A 12,676-nucleotide genomic window follows, 5' to 3' on the forward strand; every position below is an offset into this window, starting at 1 on the left:
AACATTTCGTTAGATTTTTTGGGAGGATTTTTAGGACTATAGTTTCTATGAAATTAATAAAATATGCATTCCATATTTTCTATAGATAAAGCTGGTCTTAATACCTAACGATGGTCAGCACTAATCGGTTGAGTGTCGTATGTTTCGGGCCAAGGAATACCACCGTTCTCGTGTTGCGGAGAGTAAAGTTGATGGTCTTCATGCTCAAAGGATTGTTCTGACTGTGGTAATGAAACATGGTAGGCTGAAGTTCTTTCTCTTGCTCTTGAGCTTGAAGTCGAGTGTCTGGAAGAGGACTTATGGCACCTTGACATCCCTGATGAGTACCTCCAGCAAGTAATTGGGTAAAAGAACCAGTAGGTTGGGCACCACTGGACCATTGAGTTCCAAGCTCAAGGGAATGTTCTGATTGCGGCCATGAAACATGGAAGGGTTGTTCTGACTGCGGTAATGAAACATGGCAGGGCTTAAGTTCTTTCTCTTGCTCTTGCGCTTGAAGTCGAGTGTCTAGAAGAGGACTTGTGACACCTTGGCCTCCCTGATGTGTACCTCCAGCAAGTAGTTCGGTAAAAGAACCAGTAGGTTGTGCACCACTCAACCATTGAGTTCCAAAACTGCCAGATTGGCCACTCCCTTGACCAATGGAACCACCAGATTGTCCCCTAGCACCACAAGATATCAATTTCTTCAACTTCTCATGTGCCTCGGCTTGGTTTTGACCCGACATTAAATAAGATATTAAGAGATTCTGTTGGTTTCTCATCATTTCCATCTCTGTCCTCATACTAGTGAGTTCGGCACGCAATTGGCTAGGTGGTGTTGGTTTGGCGAACCCAAAATACTGCTTATTTTTGATACATGATCCAACGCCCCTTACACTTCCACCATGTCCCGGCTTCTTTATTGCCCGTGCCAAAATATCATCACGACGGCTCTTGAAAGAAATTTCACCTCTTTCAGCTTGAGCTTTCAGTACTGAAATCAACAATGAGAAACCAATCTATTTAGCTATACAATAGCAACACAAGTTTACACATATGATTTAAAAAAGGATATATACAAATCGTTACAATTGTTTCAGCAGTCTCTTGATCGATTGGATTCTTAAAGGTATATTTTCCATCTTTGACATGTGAATGAGCTCGCAACCAAGTCTCATATCGAGGCACCTGATCGACATGAACCCCTTTTTTCATAAATTCTTTTGCCTGACAAAAAAAAACACGCAGCGTATAATTAATTATATATGCACTAAGAGGTTGGATTATATTGAATTTGAACAATAGTGTAATTGCTAATTGCTAATCACTGGACATTAAAGCAGCCTAACAAACAGATCCGGAGCTTTCTGTCTCAGAATAAAGACTAAAGAAACTTTTACTATATCAGGATAAGGCGGCCTCTGAACTTTACAGTGAACCGTTGGGTGTTCAGTAACTGAAGATTCAACTGTTTGCTGTTTTGTTACTAGATTTGTCCCCCCCTGTAATTATAGGGAAGATGCAAAGATAATTGTTGTGTTTCACAAAATTTACTCCTTGGCAAGTTAAAAAAAATAACTAAATGCTGTAGTGGTGAAAACATTCAGGAATGTGACACCAACAATAGCAGGTGATTATCGAAATCAAGTAGGCAACCCGCTCCCCTGGTTGAAGACTTAGTTCACTAGAGGATCCTGGTCATTCTATATATGAGTCTGTTTGGTTTCAAGTTCACTTGATTTGGGATACAATTCGGTGTGGATTACGCAAGTAATCAGATGGGGTACAACCTTGGGAATTGATGTATGTAAAGCAACTCCTTTGCAAAAGAAATCCCTGATTCGAACATGGAGTATGAGTATCAAACAATATATACATTCCCTTTAGATAATTTCCGAGAAAATTGGAGAACTTTGGACAAACATTTTCGGAAATTTACTTGTACGAATGTTGGGTAGGAATATGAACAATAGTAACGCGTTAAAAAGTCTACCTAGTGGCCAAAGGGCAAGAATGCATTTAGGAAATGAAAAATATTTATGTATGTCATACAAGCCAGCCTAAATACCTTTCAAGCCCCTTGATTTTCAGGCTTGCTTCTATTTGGCAACCCTACCTAGCTTAAATGTTGCTTGCACCTTAGTTTTACACCCTAACCTGAGACTTTACGATCAAAATGATGTACAAAGCTTAGAAATAGACAATACATAAGACCCAATGAAATCATTTTGTTCATAATTATTTACCAACTTTGATTAACTTCCTCCACAAAGTAGGAAGAAAACTTACTATCTCGTCTTGATAGTACTGGTACCCTAGAAGGCCTCCACAATAGCTTGAAGTCTTTAGCATTGACCGTGCTCGACTATCTCCACTCACCTCCTATAAAATAAACCAGGTCAAAGTTAGTAGACGCAAATTGTTTTACAACAACTAACATCATAACGAGTGGCAGGTGTTGATATAATTTAATTTAAAAGCATAGTACTCCATATTACAGTAGATATCTACCCCAAAACTCCTAACCAATTAAACTATCCCGTAAGAAGAGGTGTCAGATTTTGGTTTAGCAAAGCTGTTGGGTGCTGGAAAGAATCACATCGCTACTAGAGTAATGGGCACATTTGGGTGAGCTTGTTTCTAAGTTGATGATCCTCTGCTCTATAACTATAGTAGAACCGTTTCACTATTGAAAAGAATATGTAATGAAGAAATAAGACATTTTATTTTACTCAGATTGAATAAATAATGGTATACTTCCTTTTTGCTACTAGTCTTCCATTATTAATCAAAACTCAAAATAAGACACTTGTTCTACTATCTACTAATAGCACCTTACTCTAAGACACTGAAGCCATAGCTTTTGTAGTTTGAAACCAGTTGAAGTTGGGTGAGTATATAAGTTTTGGTCTGAATTAAAATTGTACTTGGTTTGATGTTAGAGCAAGAAATATTAGTAGAATCTGACAGCATGTACAATGGGTTTTAGGATGGTGTGGCTGTAGGTAAACCCGGTGGACTAATGCCGCCATTGATCGTAAAAAGATAATAAACCAATACCTTGAACTTTTCAGAAGTACTCTGTGCAACAAATTTATTCCAAATTTCTTGAGTTAGCCAAGGATATTTCCAATCCGGTGGCCTTGCTCTCAACCTTCCAAATTTATGGTACAACCATTTCTTCCTTAACGTGGTCTTGTATGCTCTCCATCTGTCATCAGCTTGCTGCAAGATATACTTTTTACGCTCTTCTAAGACAATGAATCTCTTCTGCATCAATAATCATTATTATTAAAAACATACAGTAACAAGCAACGTAATACTAAAATTATTCAAAGTTACTTATTGTGTACAAATATACTTACTTTTATGCACTCATACAATTCATCTAATGTTTCTTTTGGAATATCGTTCCACCTCTCATATGTTATGCATACTCGCTCCTGAGTTACTACACCAATGTAGGTTGTAAAACTGAGCTTGTATTCCCCGCATGGTATACCCGAAAGTGGATCCCATTCTATAGGGATTTTGGTCCCATTTTTAATCGCTATTCCAACTGCATTAACTACCGTACGACCCCTCTCAACCTCACGTTTAACCCGTTCTGCATCAGAATCATCCTCGTCAGTAAGATCGCCTTGAGGTGGAGGCATTTTCCTTTTCTTTCTCGCCATAAACCTACAAAAATTCAATGTTGTAAGTTAATAAGCTATATAATTAAAACTAATAAAGAGAGATGCAGTAATAAAACTACATAATTATTAGATCAATATTAAAACTACATAAACCTAAAAAGATAGAAATATTATAAGTTAATAAGCTACTTAATCAACAGTTCTTGTGTTTGCACCTCATTTCTCTTTCCGTCGACACTTCCGTGATGCACCCTCATTACTAGTGTCATCAACCCATATTCCTTCACTATGGTCATCACACACACACACACATATATATAAATAAATTTTTATATATATATATATATATATATATATATATATATATATATATATATATATATATATATATATATATATATATATATATATATATATATATATATATATATATATATATATATATATATATATATATATATATATATATATATATATATGAATCATCTCCATAATCGTTCATGACATCTTGGACTTGTACCCCATTGATGAAATGGATTTCCTCTTCTTCAATATCATCATCTTCATGGTAGTCAACAATTTCATCGGTTTCAAACCGAGACCTTGGCTTTATAACATCAGACCTTTTTTGGTCGAATGGATCAGTCATGTAGAACACTTGTCTTGCTTGACTAGCCAATATGTAAGGATCTTCCTTATGACCAAGCTTGTCAAAATTAACCAAAATAAACCTTATATCTTCATAGTCAACTCTGTTGTTATCAACCCATTTGCAACCAAAAACTGGTATCACAAAATCATTGTATTGCAACTAAACAATTTTTTCAATGACACCGTAGTACCACATTTTACCATGGGCAGGAGAACTATCTTTAGCACTTGCAAAATACATAGCTTTGGCTTCAACAACAACCCCACTATTCTGCATAGTGCTAACTTCATCTTGCTCCTTAGTATAGAATGTGCAACCATTATATACATACCTAAAATAAAAAAAGGCTCTAAAATTGGGTCCTAACGCTAAACTCTTTAGTCGATCAGAAACAACATATAGTGGATCCTTAAGCTCTCCCATCACTTTATCTTTCAACCAAGTGCTAAATGAATTGTGATGTTGACTAAGAAGTGATTTCTGACTTGCCTTACGATTGAACTGCTTAAGGTGATCAATGTTTTTGTTAATATATGGTGTAACTTCATCCTCGTTAAATAGAATATATGGTGCCATTCTTCATAAGACAAGTCACGTTTCTTATGACCTATGATCCCCTTTCCCTCCATTCTACCATTATGTCTTGATGTTGGAAGCCCAATAATCTTTGCATTCCCTAGATATTGACTACATGATCCTACGAGATCTTCATAGAAGTTCTTTTCAGCAATCAAGCTTCGGGTCTATAGGCATTCTTCACATATCCCTTATAAGTTTTCATTTGCCTTTCAAAGGACCATTGAGCTCTCAAATGAACTGGGCCACAATACCTTATCTCTCTCACCAAGTGAATAGGTAAATGAACCATGATATTAAAAAAAGATGGAGGAAAAATACATCAGTAATTGGCAAATAATGATAGCAATTTCTGTTTCCCAATTATCTAAGTCTTTAGGATTAATGACTTTGGCGTACATTGCGTTAAAGAATGAACACAATCTAATAATGGCATATCGAACATTTTTAGGTAAAATTGAGCGAATAGCCACTGGCAACAAATATTGCATCGAAATGTGGCAATCATGAGACTTAAGACCCACAAGTTTCAGATTTTACATCGAAACAAGGTTCCGAAAGTTTGAAGAAAAACCCTCTGGAACTTTCACTCCAGCTAAAGATTCACATAACACTTTTTTCTCTTTTCGTGACAATGTATAAGCTGCGGGAGGAAGGTATTTCTTGGGTTTTCCCTCAACAACGTGGAGTTCACTTCTAATCCCCCATATCCTTCAAGTTATATCGAGCATTTTCACCGTCTTTTGTCTTCCCAGGAACATTCAACAGTGTGCCAATCAAGCTATCACACACATTCTTCTCAATAATATGCATTTTATCTAAACAATGTCTAGCAAATAAGTGTTTCCAATAGGGTAAGAGCCAGAAGTCAGAACATTTCTTGTACCCCTTCTTAGAAATACCTGCTGTAGATTTCTTCCCAAAGGTTATCTGGATGTCCTTAACCTTTTGAAACACCTCCTCCCCACTCAAGTCTCTTGGACGTTTTCTGAATTCTTGTTTCCCATTAAAAGCCTTTTTTTGCTTGCGGTATGGATGATGACAGGAAAAAAAACGGACGATGATCAAAGTAAACCATCTTCTTAGAATTATTTAGCCACTTTCCCTTCATACCATCCTCATATATGGGACAAGCAGTTTCCCCTTTCACAGTATACCCCGAAAGATTACCATATGCCAGAAAATCTTGGATGGTGCAAAACAACATTGCTCTCAGATTAAAGGTCTCATTTTGATGCGCATCAAAAACTTTGACACATTTTTCCCATAATATCTTCAAATCATCAATGAGGGGCGCCAAGTACACATCAATGTCATTTCCCCGCTGTTTTGGCACGGAAATTAACAATGTAAGCATCATGTACTTTCTTTTCATGCACAACAAAGGTGGTAGGTTGTAAGTAACCAAAATCACTGGCTAAGTACTATGCATGCTACTAAGAGATCCAAATGGATTCATACCATCAGTTGAAAGTGCAAGGCGTAGGTTCCGTTTTTCTTTACGAAACTCGGGGTATTTTCCATCAATAAACCTCCACTGCGGGGAGTCAGCTGGGTGTCTTAGTAAGCCATCTGTGTTCCGTCCATAAAACTGGCATGTCAACTTTTGTGCATCATCCGCATTCGAAAAAAGACGTTTAAATTTCGGAACTATAGGAAAATACCACAAAACCTTAGTTGGCACTCCTTCCTTCTCCTTGTATCGCGAGGAATTGCATACTGGGTAATTCATTAATGATTCACGCTCATTTCGATAGAGTATGCAATCTTTAGGACAAGCATGAATTTTCTCGTATGGCAACCCCATCGGGATCAATATCTTTTTAGCCTCATATGCACCACTTGCAAAGACATTATCATCAGGAAGCATGTCTTTGAAAACTTCAAGTACTTCATCAAAACATTGATTAGTTAAACCATGACCTGCCTTCACATTATATAAACTAAGTATACTAGATAATCTTGTATACTTACTACAACCTGGATATAACGGTGTTTCAGAATCTTTTAACACCCCCTCAAATGTGGCAGGATTTCCAGCGAACTTATCTTGAGCTGCACGTATCATGTCTCCTAACTTATCACCCTCATTAACATTAGGGTTGTCATTAACATCATGAACATCGTTCCCATAATCACTTGTATGAGTTCCTTCATAGTTTTCCCCATGCCAAATCCAACGGGTATATGTTCTATCAAAAGCATTCTTGCTCAAATGACCGAGAATTTCATCTATCCGTCTATACAAAAAATTATGGCATTTGAAACAAGGGCATGGTAACCTAGAACGATCTCCGGCATTCTGAACCGCAAAATTGACGAAATCCCTTATTCCAGCTTCATATTGTGGGTCCTCCGGTTTTGAATTTGATATCCAACTTCGATCTATCTCTAAGTATTCAAAATATAAAATTTTAAAAAAAACATTACATGTACACATTCTTACGAATATGCAAGCAGCAAGCAATTTGCGCTAGTAAAAATAATTCATCAAGTTATTAATTGTTAAATGATTAAAATAAAAAGGAAGAGACAAAGGGATAAGGAATTATATATCCTCACCTAATTGAAGCGCGGACACCAGTGAAACGAGCAAGGAACCAAACCAGATAGCAACAAAAGGCTCCTAAATTTGAAAAGAACAAAAAAACGCAAGGTTAAATTTCTAATATTAACGTATGGCCAACATATAAAAACCTAAATTATTTAACACTAAAAGTTATGAGCATGGGAACACTCTTTTTAACTAGCTTCTGCACAAAATAAAGTTCATTACTTATTAATAAAGTGCTTCCTAGATAACCCGCAAAACTGCCCAACTGAATTGTGTTGTCACAATCAAAGTACTTGGTCAACAAATACTTGATCCGAATTTTACACGGTGGTGCCTATGTGCTTTCAGGATTTCATGACAAGTCGGATATATGCACGCATAAATTTCTATATACTAGTCATTATAAGTTCATACTGCATAAACCAAGTACATGGGATGGACCAAATGGCAGCAACAAAAATAGCAGATACAACAACAACAAAAACAACAGAAATGGTAGCAACACAGCAAAAGCAGAACCAGTAGATCAGAAGCATTAGAAGCAAACCAGTAGCATCAGACGCATATCAGAAGAAGCAGATCAGAACCTTGAATAATATCCGTGACTTACTGATAGCATCAGACGCTTATCAGAAGCATTAGAAGCAGACAAGTAGCAACACACATTAATCAATTTGTGACTTACTAATAGCATAGGTACAAGTGAAAATTAGTTAAAGAGATACATAGTATGTAGCATGATAAATACCTCATGAAATTACTGATGACATAGGTACAAGTGAAATTTAGTTAAAGAGATACAGAGTATGTAGCATTATACATACCTCATGATACATACCTCTGATAGAAAATACCTACTTCTTTTAAGAGTAATGAAATAGGTCAGCAACTTGGCTAACTTTATAAGGTCAGTTAGCTACTTGAGACAGACACTTAAAATAGCAGAAAGTTAGTTATGGAAGTCAGTTAGCTACTTGGACAACTGAATTATGGCAGAAAGTTATAGGAATTCTCAAGTGTTCTAGAGCTATTCAACAGTTGAAAATGGAGGTGTGGAATTCTCAAGTGTTCCAAAGCTATTCAACAATTTAACGTTCTGTAACTCGTCCTTGATTGGTTAAGTGGTGTCTGACCTCCGTATGTCTCAAGACTTTTGCATATATCCATACTACTCCATAAAAATAAAAATAAAATTCAAAAGGGATATTAAACAACCAGTTGGTGCGTACCCTTTTACCTAGCCTATGACAAGTAAAAAACTAATCCATACCCAATTGTTTTAAAATTTGGTCGGCTGTGTAAGGTGGAAGGTTGTTCGGAAAAATATCTTAGCACAAATCACAATTAGCAAAAATATCAAAACCGCACGACATTGACAACAAAATTTGAAAACAACAATTATAAAAGAACCTCCGCAACTCCTTAATCAAGGTACTTATGTTGCCAGGATCATACTTTGCTATATAGAAGTGACAACAACATACGGTCATTTGAAAATAGGGTGAGGCTGGTAAGGATATACCTTGAGTGTTGAAAACCATTGGGGTGACTAGAAACGTTGATTTTTGAAGTTAAGTAATCAACAAATTCCTTATGAATACGACTAGCAAAACCGCCTTATATCCCATAATGAAAATTGTCCATAGTTCTTCTATATATTGACCAAAATGACAAAATTATACCTCATGGGAATGCCGATTGGGATTAATTGAACACATGATACTCTAACCGGAAACAAGAATACATCACATTATTACGCAATTACTCTTAACATGCTTCCATGTAAAGTCATACAGAGTGTGAAATACTACATAGCTGGTAGCAAATTTAACAGGTAGTATTACTTTTCAAAATGGGCTGGTAAGACCATAATTTTTTTAAAGTGGGCTGCTAGAGTCATACATGTGCCACCAAGGGATAATAGAGTATTTATAAAGAAAATTTTCACAAGGGTGGTTCGATTACTTGACACTGGTTCATAGAAAATGAAAATGGCTGACAAAGAAACAGTTGACAGGAACATAAACTGTGCACTGATAAGAAAATTTCATAGCTTAAGCAATCACACTACCACATGCGGTCACTATTACTTTAGTTCCAGAGTCCAGACACTTTTATGCTTGTAGCAATGAGAAAATAATTGCGCACCGATAAAATCGACACTATGAATTTAAGAGAAAATTAAACGACACTATGACTGATAGCAAATTAAAAGATGCACCCCAGTATCAATTCAAACAATATATAGAAGGATTAGGATTGCTTGACTTATTTGAGCTTTACCAAACATGGACTTTATACACTCATAAACGTATACGGGGTATAAGAAACTTCAAACAAGAAAGTCAACCTTAATTGGTACAAGGTTTCCATACTACTATACTTTTACCGGCATTGACAAGGTCTGGTTGCGGCTACAAAATGCCAATAATTGTGCATGGATATGAAAGTCAGCCTAAAACACTCATAGGCGGTCACTTATAATTCTAGGTACAGATTAATACACCATAGGAGATAATGACAATCTTATAAACTCAAGACGAATTTCATTCCGTCATTAGGATGAACCAACCAACAAGCTGGTAACATACTAGTATACTACTCTTAGCCGCATGAGGATCCCATAATATAAGTTTACTTGGACTGCCCAGAGTTCAACCTGGTCTAGAAACCTATGATAATAGCTAAAATAACCCGACACATGCTACGAATTGGAGATCACCTTTGGAAAAGTCAAACATATAATAAGCCCTCTACGCGAAAATACTCCAACTTTAATTTATAACTCTGCTCTATTTGAAAAAACATGATACTAATGACATGATGGTAGCTGACAATAACTTATGGTAAGAGAAAATCCATAATTTAAGCAAATAAGATGGTCACTTATTATTCCTGCAACAAGACTGGTAATGGAGGAATGGAGGTACCTTGATTTAGATGGAGGTACCTCGATTCATTATATCCTACTTAAAAAACAACGAAAATGACAAACGCACACTTAGGTTTAAAAGTCAACGATTTACTTTATTAATTAAGAAATAATCGAAATATTTTTATTTTATTTTTTTGAAAAGAAATAATCCGAGTCCAACTAAATCTAGGTATATGCAATCTGAGTTGTCCTAAAATAAGTCGAATTATATAAGAGTTTGCATTGGAAAAAAATTAAAACAATTATAATTAATCACAGTTTCCTCCTACAAATTCCGTGCAAAACAGCTTCTTGCCGCAAGAATTTTCTTCTCGCAGCCTTTCCAGTGCGAAAATCTTTCGCGCAAAGATCCAGGCGCGAGAAAAAATTTCCGCTAGTATCTTAATTTCCGCGGAATTAGAATTCTTCTTCTTTTTCAAGTTGATTTAGAAGGTATTCGACTCGACTGTATAAATAAAGATCTATTATGCTCATTATTCTCCACCTTTGCTTGCTTACTTGCCGTTTTTTTATAGATTATGTAATCCCAAGGGCCCAGTTTTAACTTTCATCATGTCTGTCTCTACCATGTCTCTTAAGTCCGTTGTAGGGAAGTGGTTACATGCACTTAGTCCCATTGAGAAATCTCTCCTAAAAGAATATAATCTAGATGCATTCTTAGGCCGACAATAAAAAATAGACTTTAGTTTTCTCCATGCTATTCTGAATTTTTGGGATTACGATCATCATGTCTTCGTTTTTAGAAATAATGAGATAGTCCCTTTGCCCGATGAATTTGCTGCTTTACTTGTTTGCACTGAAAATTTGTTGCTCGTTCTCTGTATATTTTGGGCTACTAATTAATATATTACCCTACTAAGACCTTAATAACACTACTCCAGCTGAGGTATTGTTTTGAAAAACCCTGTCCTATGACCATATTCGAATTTTTGGGTGGTCTATGTTTTCCTAATATCTTGGCTATGGAACCACATAAATTAGCTCCTCGCCCCACCCTATGTGTCTTCTTAGGCTACTTATCAAACCATAGAGGTTACAAGTGTTTATACCTATCCTCAATGAAAGTTATTATCTCCCTACACGTAAAATTCAATGGAAATACCTTCCCCTTTCGTAATTTAACACACTTAAGGAATGGAGACTACAATTTCTTGGAATCTAGAGAGTCTAGACCAACGTTGGAGCTCATCTCACCAACCCACCTTCTTCCCCCCTTCCCAACCAGGCTAAGCTCAATTTTTCTGCCTACCCCTAATCAGACCCAGTGAGCATTACCCAGTCCTATCCCCTTTTCTTCGGATGCCAACACACCCTCGCCAGCCTAAGGCTGCTATACTCCCCCCTCTTTTTCGTGGGGTCCAGCCACTTCGCCCCACTAGGCCACCACCGTCGTTGCCTAGGATCACGAGAAGCCAACACGAGATCTTTAAACCAAATCCTACATATGGCCTTACCGTCCAAGCCACTGGCCCTACATTGACTCGCTCCCCCATTCTTGAAAATCATAAGTTTGCCTTAACTGACTAAAACTGGAATTCGGCTATGCAAGAGTAATATGGTGCTTCAATTGTACATGGACATGGAATTTTTTACTTAAACCTATGGGGGTGAATATTGTTAATTGCATGTGTATTTTTCTCATAAAGAAAACGATAAAGGTGACCTTATACGGCATAAAGCTAGACTTGTTTGTGATGGCAGGTCGCATGAAAAGGGAGTCAATTGTGATGAGACATTTAGTCCGGTGGTCAAACCAGCTACTATACGCACCGTTTGGTGCCTAGCTATGGCTAAGCATTGGTCTATCCACCAACTTGATGTCAAAAATTCTTTCTTACATGGAGATCTCCAGGAGACAATTTATATGCATCAACCACCAGGTTTTGTTGGCAGACGAGCTCCCAATTATGTTTGCTTACTCTGTAAGGCACTTTATGGCCTTAAACAGGCTCTTCGTGCATGGTACCAATGGTTTGCTCACTTTATATTACATATGGGGTTTGTCATTGCGAAAAGTGACACATCCTTGTTCACTTTTAGGCATGGTGATGACATGGCTTCCCTCTTACTTTATGTTGATGACATTATTCTGTGCACATCTTCTGATGCTCTACATGATCGTTTGATCTCTCATCTAAAAATGAAATTCCCGATGTCTGATTTGGGGTCATTCAATGATTTTTGGGGTATTTCTGTTACACGCACTCCCTATTATATGCTTCTCTCCCAACAAAAGTATGCACATGAAATTTTGGAATGTGTAGGCACGGGGACTTATAAGCCTGCTGCCACTCCTGTTGATACTAATGCAAAAATTAGTGCAGATTCAGGTCCCTATGT

At 36.8% G+C, this 12,676-nt stretch overlaps 1 protein-coding gene across 1 annotated transcript; it reads right to left on the bottom strand.

Moving 5' to 3' along the window:
- Positions 1-6,264: 6,264 nt before the first annotated feature.
- On the bottom strand, positions 6,265-8,942 carry LOC110793312 (uncharacterized). Its single transcript, XM_021998176.2, has 4 exons — positions 8,924-8,942; positions 8,012-8,085; positions 7,410-7,473; positions 6,265-7,238 (listed from the first exon to the last, which is right to left on the bottom strand). The coding sequence occupies exons 1-4, from the start codon at positions 8,940-8,942 to the stop codon at positions 6,265-6,267; spliced, it is 1,131 nt and encodes a 376-aa protein (XP_021853868.2).
- Positions 8,943-12,676: the final 3,734 nt, after the last annotated feature.

This window comes from Spinacia oleracea, chromosome 6, assembly GCF_020520425.1.
Source record: "Spinacia oleracea cultivar Varoflay chromosome 6, BTI_SOV_V1, whole genome shotgun sequence".
Classification (NCBI taxonomy): domain Eukaryota; kingdom Viridiplantae; phylum Streptophyta; class Magnoliopsida; order Caryophyllales; family Amaranthaceae; genus Spinacia; species Spinacia oleracea.